General features: G+C 38.0%; 1 protein-coding gene across 1 annotated transcript in view; it reads right to left on the minus strand.

The window, feature by feature from the left end:
- Positions 1-25796, minus strand: part of MED17 (mediator complex subunit 17) — a 42448-nt gene extending 16652 nt beyond the window's left edge. The window contains exons 1-4 of the mRNA XM_053796175.2: positions 25632-25796; positions 23092-23259; positions 20698-20839; positions 1940-2143 (exon numbers count right to left, since the gene is read on the minus strand). Coding sequence (XP_053652150.1) covers positions 1940-2143; positions 20698-20839; positions 23092-23259; positions 25632-25711 — 594 coding nt within the window. The 5' untranslated portion in view covers positions 25712-25796. The remainder of the gene's footprint in view (positions 1-1939; positions 2144-20697; positions 20840-23091; positions 23260-25631) is intronic.
- Positions 25797-27758: the final 1962 nt, after the last annotated feature.

The raw sequence follows: 27758 nt of genomic DNA on the forward strand, positions 1-27758 counted from the left end.
ATATAAATATATATATATATATAAATATATATATATATATATATATTTTTTTTTTTCAACAAGTCGGCCATCTCCCACCGAGGCAGGGTGACCCAAAAAAGAAAGAAAATCCCCAAAAAGAAAATACTTTCATCATCATTCAACACTTTCACCACACTCACACATTATCACTGCTTTTGCAGAGGTGCTCAGAATACAACAGCTTAGAAGCATATACATGTATGTATAAAGATACACAACATATCCCTCCAAACTGCCAATATCCCAAACCCATCCTTTAAAGTGCAGGCATTGTACTTCCCATTTCCAGGACTCAAGTCCGACTATATGAAAATAACCGGTTTACCTGAATCCCTTCACTAAATATTACTCTGCTCACACTCCAACAGATCGTCAGGTCCCAAGTATCATTCATCTCCATTCACTCCTATCTAACACGCTCACGCACGCTTGCTGGAAGTCCAAGCCCCTTGCCCACAAAACCTCCTTTACCCCCTCTTTCCAACCCTTTCGAGGACGACCCCTACCCCTCCTTCTTTCCCCTATAGATTTATATGCTTTCCATGTCATTCTACTTTGATCCATTCTCTCTAAATGACCAAACCACCTCAACAACCCCTCTTCTGCCCTCTGACTAATGCTTTTATTAGCTCCACACCTCCTAATTTCCACACTCCGAATTTTCTGCATAATATTTACACCACACATTGCCCTTAAACAGGACATCTCCACTGCCTCCAACCGTCTCCTCGCTGCTGCATTTACCACCCAAGCTTCACATCCATATAAGAGTGTTGGTACTACTATACTTTCATACATTCCCTTCTTTGCCTCCACAGATAATGTTTTTTGACTCCACATATACCTCAATGCACCACTCACCTTTTTTCCCTCATCAATTCTATGATTACCCTCATCCTTCATAAACCCATCCGCCGACACGTCAACTCCCAAGTATCTGAAAACATTCACTTCTTCCATACTCCTCCTCCCCAATTTGATATCCAATTTTTCTTTATCTAAATCATTTGATACCCTCATCACCTTACTCTTTTCTATGTTCACTTTCAACTTTCTACCTTTACACACATTCTCAAACTCATCCACTAACCTTTGCAATTTTTCTTTAGAATCTCCCATAAGCACAGTATCATCAGCAAAAATTATATATATACACACACACATACATATATCTCCATGGGGAAGTGGAGAAGAATCCTTCCTCCATATGTCATGTATGTCATAAAAGGCCACTAAAATGCCAGGAGCAAGGGCCTAGTAACCCCTTCTCCTGTATATATTTTACTAGATGTAAAAACAAGGAAAATTTTCATTTCTTTTTTTTTGAGTCCCCCTGCTTTGGTGAGAGATAGCTGGTGTGTTCAAAAAACATACATACATACAGGACATACTTCTTTCTTTCAACACATCAGCCATATCCCACTGAGGTGGGGTGACCCAAAAGGAAAAACGAAAGTTTCTCCTTTTACATTTAGTAATGTATACAGAAGGGGTTACTAGCCCCTTGCTCCTGGCATTTTAGTCGCCTCTTACAACACGCATGGCTTACGGAGGAAGAATTCTGTTCCACTTCCCCATGGAGGTAAGAGGAAATAAACAAGTACAAGAACTAGTAAGAAAATAGAAGAAAACCCAGAGGGGTGTGTATATATATGCTTGTACATGTATGTGTAGTGTGACCTAAGTGTAAGTAGAAGTAGCAAGACGTACCTGTAATCTTGCATATTTATGAGACAGACAAAAGACACCAGCAATCCTACCATCATGTAAAACAATTACAGGCTTTCGTTTCACACTCACTTGGCATGACTGTAGTACCCCCCTTGGTGGTTGCTGTCTACCAACCTACTACCAATATAGGACATACATACACACTAAATATAGTGTAGTGCAAAATATAAATCACTAGTAAACTTACGTGTCTAAACATTGAACCAGCAGAGCGGTAGGAAAGGTCTCCTATAATATTGTTACCAATTTTTTTCAAACGCCAGTTTTGCCGTAGCCTCAACAATTCAATGTGAAAATCTTGCACTGCACGGTTCGGCCGACCCATTTCCGCTTGAGAGGTGCGAAGTCTCTCGGCTCCATTTAAAAGAATTGTGGCTGCAGACTGCAAACTCTGAGAGGCAAGAAAAGCAGCAATGCTACTCTACTGCACTACAATACTCCAAAAATATAATATGGTACAATATTCAAAAAGAATGTTAATGAATATTCTGTTGTACTAATACTGTACAGCATAACAAATAACATGACAAAAACTGTGCAAGATGCATGAAAGTTGGATATTGTAACATCCTCCCAGAAACCAGGAAAGTTGTTTTCAGAACGGAACAATGCTGCAATAACCAAAAGACATGCTGTACAATAATGCTTTTTTTTGTGTATGAAAATGACTTACTGTACAATAATGTTTTTTTGTGTATGAAAATGACTTACTGTACAATAATGTTTTTTTGTGTATGAAAATGACTTACTGTACAATAATGTTTTTTTGTGTATGAAAATGACTTACTGTACAATAATGTTTTTTTGTGTATGAAAATGACTTACTGTACAATAATGCTTTTTGTGCATATAAATGGAGTTGAGTGTTCAGTCACATTACAATAAAATTTGACAAAAAGTGATGAAAATAACAAAAGGTTTTATTATGTCAACAATTTTGACTCAATAATTGACTTACCTTTCATAAATAACAATGAAATTTAACACAGTGACAATAATAATGTTGTGGACAAAAAACTTAGAAACCCGACAAGTTGATAAACGAGACGTACAAATTTTGGGAATCTTTATTCCAGAATAAAGATACCCAAATGCTGCACGAGTGTCTCATTTATCAATAAAAATGTTACACCAAAAAATGATGGAATTACAATACCTGTTGTTTATTCACATACTGACAATGACAGAGATCAATGTTCATAATCCCTGTAAGTAAATTATCCAACTGAACAGTTTATTTAGTCTCCCTACATCCTGAGTGCTGCCTTGGCTCACTATCCCTTTACCAAACTTTCTCTCTCTCTTTTATTCTCCTATACAGGAGGGTCCCATTTTACAGTGTTTCGCTAATGCAGCGGTTTTCAATTACTATATCCATTCTTCACTTATTCATACTTCCTACAATATTCACCACTCACTATAAACTAAGAACAAAAATATTTTAAGGTAAGTAATGTGTGTACTGTATATGCATTTTTAGGCCTAGCTTTATATGATAGTGTAAACATATCATCAGGCTTTTATATACATTTGAAGGGGAAAAAAGGCTGTTTCACTTTACAGCAGTAATACCAGAACCTAACCTGCTGTATAAGTGGGGACCGTCTGTATATTATCATTCATTCAAACTTCCTTCCATAACTAACTACACACATTACAAAGTAAGTTTTAACTCACAATTAATTTAACATTTACCAGTTTGCACTAAGTATCATGGGTTAACATTTGCATATTATATTTTATGTTTCATAGATATACACTTCATTATTATCCATTTTTCATTAACAAAAACCACATCTCTATCCACTGATAATCATATTAGGTTTACGAATTACTGGTTCAAAACCTGAACTTCTGCTGATGGAGCAATGTTAGTTACTACAATAATTTGTTAATATTAACTTATAAATTTAAAAATAAATGGAGTCAAAGACAAGTTACTAGAATGGATAAATGATTGTTGCAAAGAGAGAGACAATGTAATAAGAGGGAAAAATGACCGGGATTCAAACCTGTGGTGTAGGATTACTAGTTTGATGTCTTAGACCACTGCACCGCAGACAGTACTCCCAGACTGCGGGTTACAATTCCAATCACTCCACTGAATAGTCACTCAGTACAAATGATCACCACCTATTTGATAATGTCTGTGCAGCTAAAGACATGACAGCATATGGGACTCTCAAATTAAGATGCTAAGCACACAGAGGAAATATACAGTGGACCCCCGCCTAACGATCAGCTCCCAACTCAACCAATTATGTAAGTGTATTTTTGTAAGTGCTTTTGTAGGTGTATTTTTTGGGGGTCTGAAACAGACTAATCTAATTCACAATATTTCTTATGGGAGCATATTCGGTCTATAACAGCACCCAAACAGACTTCTGGATTGAAATAATATCGTTAGGCGGGAGTCCACTGTATTACTGTGTTTTGTCATACAAGCTAACATCAACAACAAAGCACATAATCCAAATACAAAAAGGTAATAGGTACTGTCACTGGATAAGAAGCTTAGTGCATATTTTAGCCTCACAGTAAGACCTTCTACGAACTGAAGAGGGTCTCAGTATGAGCCTGAAGTACAAAGTACAGTACAGGTGATCCCTGACTTACGTCCTCCTCTTTCTACACCCCTTTTTTTCCTGGCGAGATAGCCCCTAAAAGGGAACAAACTGATTTAAGGGCACAAAAGAGATTCCCAAGAACAGAAGTGGTTCCCAGGAACAAAACCCCTACTTACAACATTGTTAAAATAGGAAGCACATCTATCTTGTTCTCAACAGACGGAGGATCGAGCCTCCACCATGTGTTGTGCTGAATGACTCTACATGGGTTTAGCACTTAATATGAATTTTAATCATTTTACCTCATGGAAAAAAAACCAGTTAGACTTACAGCAGCACAACTGCCGATGATTTTCCTACAACCAATCGGGCCATAAGTGCAGGGTCGCCTGTACATCTCTCATCTTGTTTTGTTATCTCAATGTGGGCTGGTGTGTGTATCATAAACCACAGTACGGGTGGGGTTTAAACCTACGGCAAGCGAGTGGTAAAACTGCAGGCTGGTGGCTTACACACTGGCCTGGAGTTTTACCACTCACCTGCAACAGGTTCAACCCCACCCATTCCGTGGCTTGTCTGCAATTGTGTTATTATGATTTTGTGAGTCATGGTGTGTACCCTAGTAAGAAATAATTATACAATAGTCAAGTTGATCAGTAGATCTACCATCATTACCTCTATGCTGCAACCATCACCAACTAGAATGTAAACCCCTGAAGATGCTGAATAACCATGAAACAAAAAACTAACCAAAACATGGTATACGGTATTCTATATGGTTTACAAGGTATATAAAACCCTAAATACTGCTGCCACTGAAGAACAGTTAAACAATATAAACAATACAATATATACAATCAATACAAACTGCAATAGTTTTTGTCCTAAAAAATTAAGTTACAAAATTATATGATGGCAGAAGTAAGACTATAATGAATAATGAGCAGGTTTACTCTGTATTTAGTTAATGTATAATGTTAACCACAATCTATATACAGTAGGACCCCCATATCAACGGGAGATTAGTTCCAAGACCTACCATGGATGCCCGAAACTGCAGATAGTAGCAAAGTCTTATACGTAAGTCATTCTTTGTTTACATACATACCTATGATAAAGTTTAATTGATAAATTATGCACAATAAGTGGAGAATGAGCAGTTTTTCACTAATGGGAAGCACTTCACAGCTTCTCTTAGGCTTTGAAGAACTGCCATCATCACTACTTTTGCACTGTTGGTACAATTATTCAGCAAAATTAAAGGTTATTTTTGGGCAACAGTAAATAGTGGATAACTGAAACTATGGAAACCGGACCTGCGGATACAGCGATCCCACTGTATAAGAAAAAGACATTAGAAGTCCATGGATGAATATCTATTTTTCTATTATCACACTGGCCGATACAATACGGTAGCAGTAACGGTGGAGTATATAATACACACTGACAAGTTACTCAGGTGTTGCATGGGACTTTCTTTATTATATGTAAACTACATTATCTCTATACTGCATAAAAGAAATAAAGTAATTTGAATTTGAAAATAACACACAAACCTTTACCACTACCCTATTGGTGTTATGGTAATACACTGATTTCTATCAATACAGAACTAGTATTTTAGTCTCTTAGTGGGTCAAATAATGCTAAGAAATAACATTTGAATACAAAAGGATTAAGAACTATTTGGGAAATATCTATAGTAATGAAAAACTTTACATATTTAGGGAATTTAGTGGAAATAAAAAAAAAATGACAATTTAACTCCTAGCATACCCAATATACTCTAGAATACATATATAATGAAGATAAATTTAATGTACAGTATGTAATGCACTTATAAAAATCTGTGTGTAAGATGTCTGAGTTTGAATTGTAATAATGTTGGTAGAATTACTTACAATATGTTAGGCAAGCAGACACAAATGCAACTAATGTGACATTTTATTGTGGCAAGCCATTATGGCTTGACAAAGCCCCTGGAGAGCGAAACGTTGCCACAATAAAATGTTGCATTAGTTGCACTTGTGTCCTTCTACCTAACATGATTTTGAAAAAAAAATAATAGCCAAAATATTTTTTATTATTTTTTTATTATCACACTGGCTGATTCCCACCAAGGCAGGGTGGCCCGAAAAAGAAAAACTTTCACCATCATTCACTCCATCACTGTCTTGCCAAAGGTTGCTTTACACCACAGTTTTTAAACTGCAACATTAACACCCCTCCTTCAGAGTGCAGGCACTGTACTTCCCATCTCCAGGACTCAAGTCCGGCCTGCCGGTTTCCCTGAATCCCTTCATAAATGTTACTTTGCTCACACTCCAACAGCATGTCAATTATTAAAAACCATTTGTCTCCATTCACTCCTATCAAAGACGCTCATGCATGCCCGCTGGAAGTCCAAGCCCCTCGCACACAAAACCTCCTTTACCCCCTCCCTCCAACCCTTCCTAGGCCGACCCCTACCTCGCCTTCCTTCCACTACAGACTGATACACTCTTGAAGTCATTCTGCTTTGCTCCATTCTCTCTACATGTCTGAACCACCTCAACAACCCTTCCTCAACCCTCTGGACAACAGTTTTGGCAATCCCGCACCTCCTCCTAACTTCCAAACTATGAATTCTCTGCATTATATTCACGCCACACATTGCCCTCAGACATGACATCTCCACTGCCTCCAGCCTTCTCCTCGTTGCAACATTCATCACTCATGCTTCACAACCATATAAGAGCGTTGGTAAAACTATACTCTCATACATTCCCCTCTTTGCCTCCAAGGACAAAGTTCTTTGTCTCCACAGACTCCTAAGTGCACCACTCACCCTTTTCCCCTTATCAATTCTATGATTCACCTCATCTTTCATAGACCCATCCGCTGACACGTCCACTCCCAAATATCTGAATACATTCACCTCCTCCATACTCTCTCCCTCCAATCTGATATCCAATCTTTCATCACCTAATCTTTTTGTTATCCTCATAACCTTACTCTTTCCTGTATTCACTTTTAATTTTCTTCTTTCACATACCCTACCAAATTCATCTACCAACCTCTGCAACTTCTCTTCAGAATCTCCCAAGAGCACAGTGTCATCAGCAAAGAGCAACTGTGACAACTGCCACTTTATGTGTGATTCTTTATCTTTTAACTCCACGCCTCTTGCCAAGACCCTTGCATTTACTTCTCTTACAACCCCATCTATAAATATATTAAATAACCACGGTGACATCACACATCCTTGTCTAAGGCCTACTTTTACTGGGAAATAATCTCCCTCTCTCCTACATACTCTAACTTAAGCCTCACTATCCTCGTAAAAACTCTCCACTGCTTTCAGTAACCTACCTCCTATACCATACACCTGCAACATCTGCCACATTGCCCCCCTATCCACCCTGTCATATGCCTTTTCCAAATCCATAAATGCCACAAAAACCTCTTTAGCCTTATCTAAATACTGTTCACTTATATGTTTCACTGTAAACACCTGGTCCACACACCCCCTACCTTTCCTAAAGCCTCCTTGTTCATCTGCTATCCTATTCTCCGTCTTACTCTTAATTCTTTCAATAATAATTCTACCATACACTTTACCAGGTATACTCAACAGATTTATCCCTCTATAATTTTTGCACTCTCTTTTGTCCCCTTTGCCTTTATACAAAGGAACTATGCATGCTCTCTGCCAATCCCTAGGTACCTTACCCTCTTCCATACATTTTTGAATAATAGCACCAACCACTCCAAAACTATATCCCCACCTGCTTTTAACATTTCTATCTTTATCCCATCAATCCCAGCTGCCTTACCCCCTTTCATTTTACCTACTGCCTCATGAACTTCCCCCACACTCACAACTGACTCTTCCTCACTCCTACAAGATGTTATTCCTCCTTGCCCTATACATGAAATCACAGCTTCCCTATCTTCATCAACATTTAACAATTCCTCAAAATATTCCCTCCATCTTCCCAATACCTCTAACTCTCCATTTAATAACTCTCCTCTCCTATTTTTAACTGACAAATCCATTTGTCCTCTAGGCTTCCTCAACTTGTTAATATCACTCCAAAACTTTTTCTTATTTTCAACAAAATTTGTTAATAACATCTCACCCACTCTCTCATTTGCTCTCTTTTTACATTGCTTCACCACTCTCTTAACCTCTCTCTTTTTCTCCATATACTGTTCCCTCCTTGCATCACTTCTACTTTGTAAAAACTTCTCATATGCTAACTTTTTCTCCCTTACTACTCTCTTTACATCATCATTCCACCAATCGCTCCTCTTCCCTCCCGCACCCACTTTCCTGTAACCACAAACTTCTGCTGAACACTCTAACACTACATTTTTAAACCTACCCCATACCTCTTCGATCCCATTGCCTATGCTCTCATTAGCCCATCTATCCTCCAATAGCTGTTTATATCTTACCCTAACTGCCTCCTCTTTTAGTTTATAAACCTTCACCTCTCTCTTCCCTGTTGCTTCTATTCTCCTTGTATCCCATCTACCTTTTACTCTTAGTGTAGCTACAACTAAAAAGTGATCTGATATATCTGTGGCCCCTCTATAAACATGTACATCCTGAAGTCTACTCAACAGTCTTTTATCTACTAATACATAATCCAACAAACTACATCATATCTTGTATACTTATTTATCCTATTTTTCTTAAAATATGTATTACTTATAACTAAACCCCTTTCTATACAAAGTTCAATCAAAGGGCTCCCATTATCATTTACACCTGGCACCCCAAACTTACCTACCACACCCTCTCTAAAAGTTTCTCCTACTTTAGCATTAAGGTCCCCTACCACAATTACTCTCTCACTTGGTTCAAAGGTTCCTATACATTCACTTAACATCTCCCAAAATCTCTCTCTCTCCTCTATATTCCTCTCTTCTCCAGGTGCATACACACTTATTATGACCCACTTTTCGCATCCAACCTTTACTTTAATCCACATAATCCTTGAATTTACACATTTATATTCTCTTTTCTCCTTCCATAACTGATCCTTCAACATTATTGCTACCCCTTCCTTAGCTCTAACTCTCTCAGATACTCCAGATTTAATCCCATTTATTTCCCCCCATCGAAACTCCCCTACTCCCTTCAGCTTTGTTTCGCTTAGGGCCAGGACATCCGACTTCTTTGCATTCATACCATCAGCAATCATTTGTTTCTTGTCATCCCCACTACATCCACTCACATTCAAGCATCCCAGTTTTATAAAGTTTTTCTTCTTCTCTTTTTTAGTAAATGTCTACAGGAGAAGGGGTTACTAGCCCATCGCTCCCGGTATTTTAGTTGCCTCATACGACACGCATGGCTTACGGAGGAAAGATTTTTTTCCACTTCCCCATGGACAATAGAAGAAATAAAGAAGAACAAGAGCTATTTAGAAAAAGGAGAAAAACCTAGATGTATGTATATATATATGCATGTGCGTGTCTGTGAAGTGTGACCAAAATGCAAGTAGGAGTAGCAAGATATCCCTTTTATCTAGCGTGTTTATGAAACAGAAAGAGACACCAGCAAAAATATTATAGGGAGAAATTTTTCTTGTTTTATATAAGCCATATCATGAATCTCACTTAAAAAAAAAATCCATATTCCAGTTATAAAAGTTCCTACTAGAATAATACAGCCATTAGGTTCAAAATTTTGAGTCATTCTCAATGTGCAGTGAACTGTATCTTGTTCATACTACTCATGTTCATCACATAAAGAGATTTTCAAATGTCTAAAATAAAGTTTGAACCTTGTAAAGTAAGAGTAGAAAATTGTACAGCTTTATATTTAAATGGCTAGTAAGCCCTTCTCTTGTTTAAATTACTAAATTTAATAAGAAAAACCTTTGTTTTTCTTTTAGGTTACCCTGCCTCAGTGGGATGTGGCTGGTGTGTTGAAAAAAAAATAATACCTTAAAAGATGACATAAGAAATGTGGCCAAGCCACAGCTCAGGAATCACATACAGTTCTTCTGATCATTCAGTGTTGCTCATGAGATAATATCTGACTTGTACTTACTATTCTGGAAATTGTTTAATTCACAAGTACAGTGGACCCCCGGTTAACGATATTTTTTCACTCCAGAAGTATGTTCAGGTGCCAGTACTGACCGAATTTGTTCCCATAAGAAATATTGTGAAGTAGATTAGTCCATTTCAGACCCCCAAACATACATGTACAAACGCACTTACATAAATACACTTACATAATTGGTCGCATTCGGAGGTAATCGTTATGCGGGGGTCCACTGTATATGTAATATCCGACTTGTAAGCCATGGCTTGACCACGTCTGACATAACACAAAGTAACATCAGATCTTCCACTTACACAATGTAAAAGGGAATTTTAATAGTATACAATATAACAAATTAATTACATATTTAAAAAATTCTAGTTCCTCAGTAAATAACTTGATAATGTTCAAATTTCAGTAAACCTTCGATTTAATGGAATTCAATTTAATATGGGACAAAATCTACTCAGTCAACTGATTCAGACAGTGGACAAAGCCTGCTGGTTACAGAATTTTCAACTGTTATGTTCACGGCAAAACAATCATCTATATGCAGATTAATTGTCATTAACGGCCACTCCTTTCTGCCCATTAGTCCATTAAATTGAGGGTTTACTATTATTACAGGATTATTATATTATTTTTTTATTTATTAGAAAAATAAATATAAGACAAACACTAATGGTCGTCAAATAATTGGATGGTGTTCTTCGTCCATTAATGGAAAGCGGGTGTTGCAAATTCAGTAGGGATCATACAGCGCCTGGGGACTGTATCAGGTTTGAAAGAAGGAAGGGGAGGATAACTGAACTAACTTCCTTGGATCACTAACTCTAGCAGCTTCAAGGTAGGTGCCAAAAAGCAGAGCTCCTACATTACAAACTGCCAAACTCTCATAACTAGGTGTAATTATTTTACTACATGTAAACCACACAATAACCAAATTCTGTAAACTCAGCATTGTAATCCTTATAGAGAATAAACTTTGAATTTGAATTTGAATTTAACACAAATACAAGGTGAAGAGCTCTCTTCCACAAAGTGTATTGTTAACCATAGTTAGCCAGTCTGGATTCACAACACCCGCTTTCCATTAATGAACGAAGAACACCATCCAATTATTTGACGACCATTAGTGTTTGTCTTATATGTATTTTTTCTAATAAAAAAAATGAACTCTAAAACTACAAGGATACATACCATCTCTAATACAAGTGAGCTAAAGTTAATTAATGCTGCCTTTATTAAGATGTTCTGCATTTTCAACTACAGTATATTTAGGATGGTTTGAGCTTATGTATTTAAGGTGTGGGCAGGATGATCCAGGATGTGTGTGGAACTGTGTAGACTTTGAAGCCTTGTCCTTCACTCATCTTGTTGTTCCAAGCTTTTATGCAGTCTACAATGAACTAAAAGTGAGGGCTTCAAATTATTCAACAATCAGATACAGTATTTGTTTCCATTATAGTGGTAGTTAGTTTTTAACCCAAAGAATTTGGCACTGTCCACAGGTCATCCTGTCAGAATAATGTGAATTACTGATGCATAAGTCCAGTCATGTAAAATTATTACACTTATACTATCACTACAAAGCTGCAAACTTTACTGTCGCTGCTCGATAAAGTGTGTATATCACATTCTCATATTTAAATTAGTGGTATTACAGATATATTCTCGATGTTAATATGTAATAATAGTAAACCTACTTTTAGATTAATGCCCGACAAAGCTACTTTTAATCAAACAAAACCTTGTTGCTTAAAGTTTGAGCTACAATATTTAAAAATTAGAGATATGACAGTTCAGTTGTTATTCTAAACAGCAAATATCCCAAACCCTTCCCTTAGAGTGCAGGCAAGACAGTGATAGTGTGAATGATGGTGAAAGTGTTTCTATTTTGGGTCACCATGCCTCGGTGGGAGACGGCCAGTGTGTCAAAAAAAAAATTAAAAGTTATGTGCCTTCTCAAATTGACTGAAAACTGAGTTAGAAAATATCAACCACATTAATAACATCATTATTCCTCTCCTGCTTATTCCACATGACACTTAGTAATTTAGTTAACAGGTTCCTAAAGACTGACACAACACAGTTACTGAATCAAAGATATAATGGTACTGTTACCCAGTTTTATGTTAATAAATTGGGTAACAATACCTAATTTTTGAGGTTCACCTTGAAGAAAAACTCAGAAAGATAAACCTGAGAAAATATATTGGTTCATCCTAGACCATTACACTATGAAGTCTTCACTCGATAACAGTCCTGAATGGTCCAAACTGCGCCTCAAGTTTCATCAATAATTTGTGTGTTAAATGTGAAGAGATTCACCTTATTATCTATTACACATTACCAATAAATCATCAAAACTGTTCCAATGGTGTTTCATGGCTATTTTCAAAAATAATATTCACCTTACATACAAAGACTCACCCCTCATAAACTGTACAACAGAAAGTAATAATTTCACAAATAACAATGTTCAACAAAAAGTTAAATTACCTAAATGTTCAACTCTTAAAAATCTCGTATGAAAGTGCATACGTCTGTTTAAAAACAAAAGATGGTGTAGACCAAACTTAATTTATGAGAGAGATATGTGCACTGAGCCTTCTATTGAAACAGCATAAAAAATATAAAATCTGTTTAAGTGCCAGTAATGTCAAATATATGTAATGTGTAACGCAAGAGAATCATAAATACGAGAAGTAGTACAAATTCAATCAATTTAAGAATGGTATTTTCAAACTATCAATCAATGGTGCTAAGCACCAATTTCAACAAGACAGCTAATATATGCTTTAGCATTATCAGTATGAAGACAGATAAAGTATCGTAATAGGATCGAGATGGGTCAGGCACTTAATTCCTATTAATGTGGGTGTCACTCCAAACTTACCCCATTCTGAAAAAAGAAAAAATCATCACAGTATTTTAAATCATAAATCGTGGCAATAATATAACACAAGACAGGAAGACTTACCCAACTGTTCTTTCTGGCAATAGCAATGTACTCTCATGGATCTTATGCAGTGGTTTCTTTAACATCTGATCACTTGAAAAATGCTTAACTGACAGCCTGACATGCTAATAAATGGATACCCTCTAAGATATGAATACATGACAGTTTAGTGTAAATTTTTAGTCCGACACATTAATAAATGCATACCCTCTAAGATATGAATACACAACGGTTAAGTGTAAACATGTAGTCCAACACATTAATAAATGGATACCCTCCAAGACATGAACGAATGCAAGACAGTGAAGTGAAGATTTGTCAAGTGACTAGAGGACACTTGCTTCAACACCCTCATCACAGCCTTCCCCCAGTAACAAATGAATACATGACTGTAGAGTGTAAACTTTTAATATGACTTGGGCATACCTCAGGACAACATCCTGGGAATTAATATTACAAATAAACTGAACCCTAGCTGAAAAGCCACTTTGGCAAACACTGGCTATCCATGAAAGGACACTGTATTGCCTTATTACTGCTTAGACCTACTAACTGTAGCTACAGCAATGTTTGTATTTTTGGAAACAAGGCATATTAGTTTACAAGTGTTGTTACTAAAAATGCAGCAAAATTAGCCAATACACCACACCTGTAGATATGAGAAATTCTATGTGGCATGCAAAAATACTCTACATGCTGGAAGTAAGACTCCAGATAAGCTGTGTCAGTATTATAAGTGCCATCCAAACCCTTTAACATGAGAAGCATTTTAATCAAACATTAAATCTATCTCTGACTTAACTAAAAATGTCATTTGTTAGTTTTTTATCAAATCTCAAAATTGATATTTGGCTATATTACAAAAAAATTTCATAACTGCAAAACAGCATAATTTTAGTAAGTCGGGCTAGTTAGTTTAAAAAAAAAAAAAGGAAAAAATTTTCTTTGATTTAAAAAGAAATATGTATTATTGTATTGTAAATCTAATTATCCCTTCAAAAATAATTTGACTGGTGTCAGTCTACAAGATTTAAATATCTTTATGTAACAAAGAAATTAGTGCACTACATGCCTGCGCATTTCAATATCTAAATAATTAATATATACATGTATATATATATATATATATATATATAAATATATATATATATATATATATATATATATATATATATATATATATATATATATATATATATATATATATATCTTTATATATAAATATATATATATACATGTATATATATATATATATATATATATATATATATATATATATATATATATATATATATATATATATATATATATATATATATATATATATTATTATATTTTTATTATCACACTGGCCGTATCCCACCGAGGCAGGGGTGGCCCGAAAAAGAAAAACTTTCACCATCATTCACTCCATCACTGTCTTGCCAGAAGGGTGCTTTACACTACAGTTTTTAAACTGCAACATTAACACCCCTCCTTCAGAGTGCAGGCACTGTACTTCCCATCTCCAGGACTCAAGTCCGGCCTGCCGGTTTCCCTGAATCCCTTCATAAATGTTACTTTGCTCACACTCCAACAGCACGTCAAGTATTAAAAACCATTTGTCTCCATTCACTCCTATCAAACACGCTCACGCATGCCTGCTGGAAGTCCAAGCCCCTCGCACACAAAACCTCCTTTACCCCCTCCCTCCAACCCTTCCTAGGCCGACCCCTACCCCGCCTTCCTTCCACTACAGACTAATACACTCTTGAAGTCATTCTGTTTCGCTCCATTCTCTCTACATGTCCGAACCACCTCAACAACCCTTCCTCAGCCCTCTGGACAACAGTTTTGGTAATCCCGCACCTCCTCCTAACTTCCAAACTACGAATTCTCTGCATTATATTCACACCACACATTGCCCTCAGACATGACATCTCCACTGCCTCCAGCCTTCTCCTCGCTGCAACATTCATCACCCATGCTTCACACCCATATAAGAGCGTTGGTAAAACTATACTCTCATACATTCCCCTCTTTGCCTCCAAGGACAAAGTTCTTTGTCTCCACAGACTCCTAAGTGCACCACTCACCCTTTTCCCCTCATCAATTCTATGATTCACTTCATCTTTCATAGACCCATCCGCTGACACGTCCACTCCCAAATATCTGAATACATTCACCTCCTCCATACTCTCTCCCTCCAATCTGATATCCAATCTTTCATCACCTAATCTTTTTGTTATCCTCATAACCTTACTCTTTCCTGTATTCACCTTTAATTTTCTTCTTTTGCACACTCTACCAAATTCATCCACCAATCTCTGGAACTTCTCTTCAGAATCTCCCAAGAGCACAGTGTCATCAGCAAAGAGCAACTGTGACAACTCCCACTTTGTGTGTGATTCTTTATATATATATATATATATATATATATATATATATATATACATATATATGTGAAACAAAAACCTGTAACTGTTTTGCATGATGGTAGGATTGCTGGTTTCTTTTTCTGTCTCATAAACACGCTAAGATAACAGGGATATCTTGCTACTCCTACTTACACTTTGGTCACACTTCACAGACACGCACATGCATATATATATATACATACATCTAGGTTTTTCTCCTTTTTCTAAATAGCTCTTGTTCTTTTTTATTTCTTCTATTGTCCATGGGGAAGTGGAAAAGAATCTTTCCTCCGTAAGCCATGCGTGTCGTATGAGGCGACTAAAATGCCGGGAGCAATGGGCTAGTAACCCCTTCTCCTGTATACAATTACTAAAAAAGAGAAGAAGAAAAACTTTATAAAACTGGGTTGCTTAAATGTGCGTGGATGTAGTGCGGATGACAAGAAACAGATGATTGCTGATGTTATGAATGAAAAGAAGTTGGATGTCCTGGCCCTAAGCGAAACAAAGCTGAAGGGGGTAGGAGAGTTTCAGTGGGGGGAAATAAATGGGATTAAATCTGGAGTATCTGAGAGAGTTAGAGCAAAGGAAGGGGTAGCAGTAATGTTAAATGATCAGTTATGGAAGGAGAAAAGAGAATATGAATGTGTAAATTCAAGAATTATGTGGATTAAAGTCAAGGTTGGATGCGAGAAGTGGGTCATAATAAGCGTGTATGCACCTGGAGAAGAGAGGAATGCAGAGGAGAGAGAGAGATTTTGGGAGATGTTAAGTGAATGTATAGGAGCCTTTGAACCAAGTGAGAGAGTAATTGTGGTAGGGGACTTGAATGCTAAAGTAGGAGAAACTTTTAGAGAGGGTGTGGTAGGTAAGTTTGGGGTGCCAGGTGTAAATGATAATGGGAGCCCTTTGATTGAACTTTGTATAGAAAGGGGTTTAGTTATAGGTAATACATATTTTAAGAAAAAGAGGATAAATAAGTATACACGATATGATGTAGGGCGAAATGACAGTAGTTTGTTGGATTATGTATTGGTAGATAAAAGACTGTTGAGTAGACTTCAGGATGTACATGTTTATAGAGGGGCCACAGATATATCAGATCACTTTCTAGTTGTAGCTACACTGAGAGTAAAAGGTAGATGGGATACAAGGAGAATAGAAGCATCAGGGAAGAGAGAGGTGAAGGTTTATAAACTAAAAGAGGAGGCAGTTAGGGTAAGATATAAACAGCTATTGGAGGATAGATGGGCTAATGAGAGCATAGGCAATGGGGTCGAAGAGGTATGGGGTAGGTTTAAAAATGTAGTGTTAGAGTGTTCAGCAGAAGTTTGTGGTTACAGGAAAGTGGGTGCAGGAGGGAAGAGGAGCGATTGGTGGAATGATGATGTAAAGAGAGTAGTAAGGGAGAAAAAGTTAGCATATGAGAAGTTTTTACAAAGTAGAAGTGATGCAAGGAGGGAAGAGTATATGGAGAAAAAGAGAGAAGTTAAGAGAGTGGTGAAGCAATGTAAAAAGAGAGCAAATGAGAGAGTGGGTGAGATGTTATCAACAAATTTTGTTGAAAATAAGAAAAAGTTTTGGAGTGAGATTAACAAGTTAAGAAAGCCTAGAGAACAAATGGATTTGTCAGTTAAAAATAGGAGAGGAGAGTTATTAAATGGAGAGTTAGAGGTATTGGGAAGATGGAAGGAATATTTTGAGGAATTGTTAAATGTTGATGAAGATAGGGAAGCTGTGATTTCGTGTATAGGGCAAGGAGGAATAACATCTTGTAGGAGTGAGGAAGAGCCAGTTGTGAGTGTGGGGGAAGTTCGTGAGGCAGTAGGCAAAATGAAAGGGGGTAAGGCAGCCGGGATTGATGGGATAAAGATAGAAATGTTAAAAGCAGGTGGGGATATAGTTTTGGAGTGGTTGGTGCAATTATTTAATAAATGTATGGAAGAGGGTAAGGTACCTAGGGATTGGCAGAGAGCATGCATAGTTCCTTTGTATAAAGGCAAAGGGGATAAAAGAGAGTGCAAAAATTATAGGGGGATAAGTCTGTTGAGTGTACCTGGTAAAGTGTATGGTAGAGTTATAATTGAAAGAATTAAGAGTAAGACGGAGAATAGGATAGCAGATGAACAAGGAGGCTTTAGGAAAGGTAGGGGGTGTGTGGACCAGGTGTTTACAGTGAAACATATAAGTGAACAGTATTTAGATAAGGCTAAAGAGGTCTTTGTGGCATTTATGGATTTGGAAAAGGCATATGACAGGGTGGATAGGGGGGCAATGTGGCAGATGTTGCAAGTGTATGGTGTAGGAGGTAGGTTACTGAAAGCAGTGAAGAGTTTTTACGAGGATAGTGAGGCTCAAGTTAGAGTATGTAGGAAAGAAGGAAATTTTTTCCCAGTAAAGGTAGGCCTTAGACAAGGATGTGTGATGTCACCGTGGTTGTTTAATATATTTATAGATGGGGTTGTAAGAGAAGTAAATGCGAGGGTCTTGGCAAGAGGCGTGGAGTTAAAAGATAAAGAATCACACACAAAGTGGGAGTTGTCACAGCTGCTCTTTGCTGATGACACTGTGCTCTTGGGAGATTCTGAAGAGAAGTTGCAGAGATTGGTGGATGAATTTGGTAGGGTGTGCAAAAGAAGAAAATTAAAGGTGAATACAGGAAAGAGTAAGGTTATGAGGATAACAAAAAGATTAGGTGATGAAAGATTGAATATCAGATTGGAGGGAGAGAGTATGGAGGAGGTGAATGTATTCAGATATTTGGGAGTGGACGTGTCAGCGGATGGGTCTATGAAAGATGAGGTGAATCATAGAATTGATGAGGGAAAAAGAGTGAGTGGTGCACTTAGGAGTCTGTGGAGACAAAGAACTTTGTCCTTGGAGGCAAAGAGGGGAATGTATGAGAGTATAGTTTTACCAACGCTCTTATATGGGTGTGAAGCGTGGGTGATGAATGTTGCAGCGAGGAGAAGGCTGGAGGCAGTGGAGATGTCATGTCTGAGGGCAATGTGTGGTGTGAATATAATGCAGAGAATTCGTAGTTTGGAAGTTAGGAGGAGGTGCGGGATTACCAAAACTGTTGTCCAGAGGGCTGAGGAAGGGTTGTTGAGGTGGTTCGGACATGTAGAGAGAATGGAGCGAAACAGAATGACTTCAAGAGTGTATCAGTCTGTAGTGGAAGGAAGGCGGGGTAGGGGTCGGCCTAGGAAGGGTTGGAGGGAGGGGGTAAAGGAGGTTTTGTGTGCGAGGGGCTTGGACTTCCAGCAGGCATGCGTGAGCGTGTTTGATAGGAGTGAATGGAGACAAATGGTTTTTAATACTTGACGTGCTGTTGGAGTGTGAGCAAAGTAACATTTATGAAGGGATTCAGGGAAACCGGCAGGCCGGACTTGAGTCCTGGAGATGGGAAGTACAGTGCCTGCACTCTGAAGGAGGGGTGTTAATGTTGCAGTTTAAAAACTGTAGTGTAAAGCACCCTTCTGGCAAGACAGTGATGGAGTGAATGATGGTGAAAGTTTTTCTTTTTCGGGCCACCCTGCCTTGGTGGGAATCAGCCGGTGTGATAATAAAAATAAATATATATATAGTGTATATATATATGTATATATATATATATATATATATATATATATATATATATATATATATATATATATATATATATATATATATATATATATATATATATATATATATATATGTACATACATACATACATATACATACATACATACATACAGTACTATGTAGGACATGTAGTAAAAAATCTTTTAATTATACAACCTGTATTTAAAAAAATATGATTTTTTAAATGATATGATTTAAAAATATGATTTTCTGCTCAACGGTTAAAATCAGAATGTTTTTTTATGCACTTTTTGCTTAGAAAAATGATTTCTTCTCTATGAGATGTTGTTATTACAAGCGCATTAAGCCTTCAATACACTATATTGTACCAGATTATAAACATCTCAGGTGCAGTTGCACTTAGTCAGGAGAAAAGTGGGAATTTCTTTTGATGTGGGTCTCACTCATAATGAAGACTCACTCAATCGAGCTGTTGACCAAGGCATTCTGCTACCTTATTAGTCCACATCCCGCCCCCTCCAAAAAAAAAATCACATTTTAAGATAATGGTAGATTTTTCCAGGCCTATTTTAAAACAAGAAGAGCCCAAGATAGAGTATCAGGATGTTTAATTGCACTAAAAGCTAAACCCACAGGGATAATTTCATGCCTAGAGAATGGAAGGCATTCGAAGTCAATCTAAGGTAGGGGAAGATTCAAGTCCAGTTCCATGGATCAAGAGCCCCTCACTAGGATAGGTTGGTAGTTAGTGATACATGTGTGTAGTCATTCACTGTTGGATACTTTTCTATTTTGTGACTGAGAAGTTGTAAAGTAAAAGGACACAAGTGCAACTAATGTGACATTTTATTGTGGCAACGTTTCGCTCTCCAGGCTTGATAAAGCTCCTGGAGAGCGAAACGTTGCCACAATAAAATGTCACATTAGTTGCACTTGTGTCCTTTTACTTTACATATTGTCGGTAATTCTACCAACTTTATTACGACTGACAAGTTAAACTCTGCAACTCTCTACAATAGCCCAAGTCTCAAGTCTACTCTTATAAATTAAAAGAAGCATGAAAATGAGTGAAATTACTTTTGTGATTTAAATGGATAAGCAGGTTGTGGCTTAAGAGACTTCTTACTAAACCTCCAGATTGTTACAGTTCATCACATCTTCAAAATAATTATAAAGCCTAGTACATCTTACCTTAACATGATGCTCTTCAAGAATACTGAACTCTCATTCACAACAAGATAATCACATTACCTCGGCTTATCACCAGTGTACTACAAAAACATTCTGAACACTGCATTTTACTAAAGGTGTCTAACTTGACTTGGCAGGAACAATGCATACTACCTAAAATCCAAATATTTCTTATGAAAAATGTAAGGGAAATCTTACCTTTTTAAGAGCAAGAAACTGTATGTAGTTCTTCTGTTCTAGAGGTTCAGCCTGTACAGGGTCCAACACCATATAGACTGGAGGCTTTTGCTTCACTATTACCAACAAGTCATGTAAAACAGACATTTCTGTGAAAGCTTGTCTGCAAGGAGACAAAAACCTTATTTGAATATGCTGCATAATCATCATATTTCATTTCATTGATTATTTTTAACACATTAGTCATTTCCCCACAGAGGCAGGGTGACCTGAAAAAGAAGAAACACTTTCATCTTCACTCACTCCATCACTATCTTGCCAGAGGCATGGCAATACTACAATTCAAAAACTGCAACATATCTCCGCCCCTTCTTCAGAGTGCAGGCACTGTACTTCCCACCTCCAGGACTCAAGTCCAGCTAATTGGGTTCCCTAAATCCTTTCACTGATATTTCACATACAGTGGACCCTCAGCTAATGAAGGCATCGTCTAACGATAAATTCGCCCAACAAAGCGTTTGAGCGTAAAAATTTTGGCCCGGCCAACGATGAAAAACTCGACCAACGTGATTTGTCCCGAACCTGTCCATCCAGCCTGAGTGCCTCAGATGCCCTGCTGTCATTGTTTACAAGCCAGGGTGGCTGGTTCCATGCATACATTCGATACATTTTGAATTATTCCATTGTTTTTAGTGCTTATGACTGCTAAATAAGCCACCATGGGCCCAAAGAAAGCTTCTAGTGCCAACCCTGTGGTAAAAAGGGTGAGAAATAGTATCAAAATACTATTGTGCCACGGTCAGCTGCTGCTGCACCACCATCAGCTGTTGCTGCACCATCGTCAGCTGTACTACTCGAAGATGTGGACAGACTGTTGGTGGTGTAGCTTACAAGAAGCAATTACCGAGAAACAATTAACCCCAGAGGGTTAGCCACCAGGATAACCCAAGAAAGTCAGTGTGTCATCAAGGACTGTCTAACTTATTTCCATTGGGGTCCTTAATCTTGTCACCCAGGATGCGACCCACACCAGTCGACTAACACCCAGGTGAACAGGAAAAAATGCCTGGAACTAGTGCTCATACTGGTGAATTTAAGGCCAGCAAAGGTTGGTTTGAGAGATTTAAGAATCATAGTGGCATACACAGTGTGATAAAGCATGGCGAAGCTGAAAAATTCCAACCCCAACAAGTGTTCAATTGTGACGAAACAGGCCTGTTCTGGAAGGCAATGCCAAACAGGATCTATATTACTCAGGAGGAAAAGGCACTCCCAGGACACAAGCCTATGAAAGACAGGCTAATCCTCTTGTTTTGTTGTAATGCTAGTGGGGATTGTAAAGTGAAGTCTTTACTTATGTATAACTCTGAAAATTCCAGTGTTAAAAAAAAACAGTCTCATCACTCATCAATACTCTTCAATAAAGGTAAGTGCAATTTTAACATTTATTTATATAGTTATTGTGCATGTCTCATTGTTTTCTTTGTAGGGCAATGTATATTTCATGAAAAAAAAAAAATATTTTTTAATACTTTTGGCTATCTGGAACGGATTAATTGGATTTCCATTATTTCTAACATTATTTCTAACGATAATTTCGTCTAATGATGAGCTCTCTGGAACGGATTAATATCGTTAGCCGAGGGTCCACTGTATTATGAATCAAAAATAAAACTTTGCATCTTGACTGTATTAGTTACATGATATTATTGTTGTCAGATCATTTCATTCTGAGATGTTTTGCAAAAAGAACATCTGTGGTACAATGGAGATAAATGGTATAAAATACCAACACGGTGGAAAAATAGACATAAATGCAGTATAATGAGAGCCTGTATTGAGTATGTTTCTCCCACACAGTGGACTTTATCAAATCACAAACAGATTTGTCTGTACAGAGTACATTAATGTATATGGGGAGAACAGTGACGTGAAGGGTCAGGTGGGGAATGCATTCCTTACCTGACTCTTCATGTGACTATGCTCCCTATACATATATACTCATGTACTCTACCCAGGTAGATCTGTTTGTGACTTGATAAAATCCATTGTCTGGGTGAAACGAAGTCAATACAGGATCTCATTATACCATATTTGTGTGTTTTTCCATCTTTGATACAAACTTAAGAGAGCAGTCTACTTACATTGTACAGGGTGATATATATGTGGAATGAACTAAGCAATGATACAGTGAAAGCAAACTCCATACAGGGTTAAAAAGTGGGTATGACAGAGTTCAATCTTGCCAGTTGTTCGAAAGCCGAGAGGCAGAACCAAGAAATAAACTGACCCCCCTATGTACTCAAGCAAGTGACTGTAGTGATGAAGATATTTCCTATCTTATCTACCCCAAATGAACATGACATGAGGCTAAGCAGTGTATTACCTGGTAGCACCTCAATATGCAACACTGACCTTATCTTATTTCTAACATCTTCTAAAGGCCAGTGAGGCTGCTGAAAAGGCTGTTTTTCCTCTTCTTCCTCTTCCTCTTTTTTTTCTTCTGTTGTTACTTCTTCACCATCAGTTGCAAAGTCAATCTTCCTTGCCAACTGAGTGAGATTCTCCGACATAGTCGGAGGTCTGTGGAGAAAGATGGCAATGATAATTATAGTTAATAGTAAGATTTTCCAGCAAGCACGACTGATATACTGGTGCTCCTTGACTTACAATGGCTCAACTTGCGATATTTCTACTTTACGACGGTGCGCCAGCAATTACTTTGGAGGTGAAACTAAAGATAATTACCCAACATGAAGGTAACAAGTACGTAGCTCATATTCATTTATTTACTTTTTAATACAGGTCGGCCATCACTAATCCGGCATCACTGGGACCTGTAGTGTGCCAGATTACTGAGTTTGCTAGATTACAGAGTGGTTAGGTTAAAATACACTTAATTCACCTATTAGTCTGCTACATCTTCCTCATTTTCATCATTGCTTTCTCCTCCACTGACTTGCTGCTGTGGATATACAACCATCTGCACAATTTCTGAGTCGGTATAATGATTTGAGTCAGCATAATGATGAAATTTGAAATTACGCTAGCCAAAATTAGTGCCGGATTACTGATGGAACCAGATAACTGATTGGCGGATTAGTGATGGCCGACCTGTACTGATATTTAGTTAGTTACAATAATTATTAGTTTATTTACTTATTCAATGACAGTAGTTATTTATTTACTTATTTATTTATATCGTATTTATGTTCAATTTACAATGGGTTTGTTGGAACATAACCCATTGTAAGTCAAGGAGCCCCTGTATTAACTTCTAATAACGAAAAATTCAATAATACTAAAATAAAAGAGTTTATATTTAATAATTTACTGCTGGTTTAATATTACCTTGCAAGCATTCATATTTAGTTATTAATTATTATTATTACAACCAAAAAGAAGGGCTAAACCAATTTAGTTATTAAGAAATCTATATTTTGATGAGATAAGCATTATTTATGTATGATACACATGATTGGACACAGTATTAGATAAATGGACACATGCAACATTTTAGTCACAGTATAGTATTTTATTATATGCTACGTTTCACTCACCAGAGTGAAACCTCAGTCAGTGCTAAAATGGCGACTCTCAGTAATTCAGCTTAACTGGTAGCATCCTCAGCTCACACACTGAGGGGTCCAGGATCAATCCCCGGCACAGGTGAGACACTGAGCATACTTCCTTACACCTGCTGTCACTGTTCACCTAGCAGTAAGTAGGTACCCGGGTGTTAGTCGACTATTTGTGGTTGCATCCTGGGAAACATGGTTAGAGGACCCCAGAGGAAATAAGACTCTCCAATGACACTGACTTTAATGTACCTTCCATGAGAACATCAATGTACCTTCTGTGAGAACATCAATGTACCTTCCGTGAGAACATCAATATACCTGCCGTGAGAACATCAATGTACCTTCTGTGAGAACATCAATGTACCCTCCTTGATGGCATCAATGTACCTTCTGTGAGAACATCAATGTACCCTCCTTGATGGCATCAATGTACCTTCCATGAGAACATCAATGTACCTTCCGTGAGAACATCAATGTACCTTCCGTGAGAACATCAATATACCTTCCGTGAGAACATCAATGTACCTTCCGTGAGAACATCAATATACCTTCCGTGAGAACATCAATGTACCTTCCGTGAGAACATCAATGTACCTTCCGTGAGAACATCAATGTACCTTCCGTGAGAACATCAATGTACCTTCCGTGAGAACATCAATATACCTTCTGTGAGAACATCAATATACCTTCCGTGAGAACATCAATGTACCTTCCGTGAGAACATCAATGTACCTTCTGTGAGAACATCAATGTACCTTCCGTGAGAACATCAATGTACCTTCCGTGAGAACATCAATATACCTTCCGTGAGAACATCAATGTACCTTCCGTGAGAACATCAATGTACCTTCCGTGAGAACATCAATGTACCTTCCGTGAGAACATCAATATACCTTCCGTGAGAACATCAATGTACCTTCCGTGAGAACATCAATATACCTTCCGTGAGAACATCAATGTACCTTCCGTGAGAACATCAATATACCTTCCGTGAGAACATCAATATACCTTCCGTGAGAACATCAATGTACCTTCCGTGAGAACATCAATATACCTTCCGTGAGAACATCAATGTACCTTCCGTGAGAACATCAATGTACCCTCCTTGATGGCATCAATGTACCTTCTGTGAGAACATCAATGTACCCTCCTTGATGGCATCAATGTACCCTCCTTGATGGCATCTATGTACCCTCCTTGATGGCATCAATGTGCCTTCCTTGAGAACATCAATATACCTTCCTTGATGCCATCAATGCACCTCCAGTGCATCAATGGTCTCCTTGACGCCATCAATACAGCTCCTTCAGGGCATCAAATTAAATAAAAAAATACACCAAGATGAAAGTGTTACATAAGATAATAAAGTCTTACTGCTGGTATAGTTCAGTGCCATCATACAAGACTTCTAACACAGAGTTCTCAGCAGGAACTTCAAGACGAATGTCAGCCATGACTCCTCTTGTTGTTGTTGTTGTTGGGTGTAAGGGTTGTTACTCTCCTAGTACCGTATGTGACTTTGTTGTGTTGGGTGTAAGGGTTGTTATTATCCTAGTACCGTATGTTACTTTGTGGTGTTGGGTGTAAGGGTTGTTACTCTCCTAGTACCGTATGTGACTTTGTTGTTGTTGGGTGTAAGGGTTGTTATTCTCCTAGTACCGTATGTGACTTTGTTGTGTTGGGTGTAAGGGTCGTTATTCTCCTAGTACCGTATGTTACTTTGTTGTGTTGGGTGTAAGGGTTGTTATTCTCCTAGTACCGTATGTGACTTTGTTGTGTTGGGTGTAAGGGTCGTTATTCTCCTAGTACCGTATGTTACTTTGTTGTGTTGGGTGTAAGGGTTGTTATTCTCCTAGTACCGTATGTTACTTTGTGGTGTTGGGTGTAAGGGTCGTTACTTTCCTAGTACCGTATGTTGCCTTGTGGTGTTGGGTGTAAGGGTCGTTACTTTCCAAGTACCGTATGTTACCTTGTGGTGTTGGGTGTAAGGGTCGTTACTTTCCTAGTACCGTATGTTACCTTGTGGTGTTGGGTGTAAGGGTCGTTACTTTCCAAGTACCGTATGTTACCTTGTGGTGTTGGGTGTAAGGGTCGTTACTTTCCTAGTACCGTATGTTACCTTGTGGTGTTGGGTGTAAGGGTCGTTACTTTCCTAGTACCGTATGTTACCTTGTGGTGTTGGGTGTAAGGGTCGTTACTTTCCTAGTACCGTATGTTACCTTGTGGTGTTGGGTGTAAGGGTCGTTATTTTCCTAGTACCGTATGTTACCTTGTGATGTTGGGTGTAAGGGTCGTTACTTTCCTAGTACCGTATGTTACCTTGTGGTGTTGGGTGTAAGGGGCGTTACTTTCCTAGTACCGTATGTTACCTTGTGGTGTTGGGTGTAAGGGTCGTTACTTTCCTAGTACTGTATGTTACCTTGTGGTGTTGGGTGTAAGGGGCGTTACTTTCCTAGTACCGTATGTTACCTTGTGGTGTTGGGTGTAAGGGGCGTTACTTTCCTAGTACCGTATGTTACCTTGTGGTGTTGGGTGTAAGGGTCGTTACTTTCCTAGTACCGTATGTTACCTTGTGGTGTTGGGTGTAAGGGTCGTTACTTTCCTAGTACCGTATGTTACCTTGTGGTGTTGGGTGTAAGGGTCGTTACTTTCCTTGTACCGTATGTTACCTTGTGGTGTTGGGTGTAAGGGGCATTACTTTCCTAGTACCGTATGTTACCTTGTGGTGTTGGGTGTAAGGGTCGTTACTTTCCTAGTACCGTATGTTACCTTGTGGTGTTGGGTGTAAGGGTCGTTACTTTCCTAGTACCGTATGTTACCTTGTGGTGTTGGGTGTAAGGGTCGTTACTTTCCTAGTACCGTATGTTACCTTGTGGTGTTGGGTGTAAGGGTTGTGACTTTCCTAGTACTGTATTTTGTTACATTGGGTATCTTCATTGATGAGCCATTTCGCCTACACAATAAAAATACCCAACTGCTGCACATATGTCTTAATCCTCAGCCTGTCGGTATTTCATACCATTTTCATCATAAATGTCAGACACTGCAGCACAACATTATCTTGGACTGGAAGACGTCCTCTGGTTATAAGTGACGAGGGTTGGACTCCTGAGGGACCTGCTTTCTTCCATTAGTGAATCCCGTCTCCTACACCGTCTTAGGGATCTTTCACCTCACCCCGGTTTCTGGGTATCTTTCTGTAGCTTCAGTCATTAAGTACCTTTCTGTAGCTTCAGTCATTAGGTACCTTTCTGTAGCTTCATTCATTAGGTACCTCTCTGCAGCTTTGTAAGGTACCTTCCTGTAATTTCTTAAGGTATCTTCCTGTAGCTTCATTAGGTACCTTTCTGTAGATTCATTAGGTACTTTTCTTTAGTTTCATTAGGTACCTTTCTGTAGTTTCATTAGATACCTTTCTGTAGCTTCACTAGGCACCTATCTGTAGTTTTATTAGGCACCTTTCTGTAGTATCATTAGGTACCTTTCTGTAGTTTCATTAGG

The sequence above is a fragment of the Cherax quadricarinatus genome, chromosome 83 (assembly GCF_038502225.1).
Source record: "Cherax quadricarinatus isolate ZL_2023a chromosome 83, ASM3850222v1, whole genome shotgun sequence".
NCBI lineage: Eukaryota > Metazoa > Arthropoda > Malacostraca > Decapoda > Parastacidae > Cherax > Cherax quadricarinatus.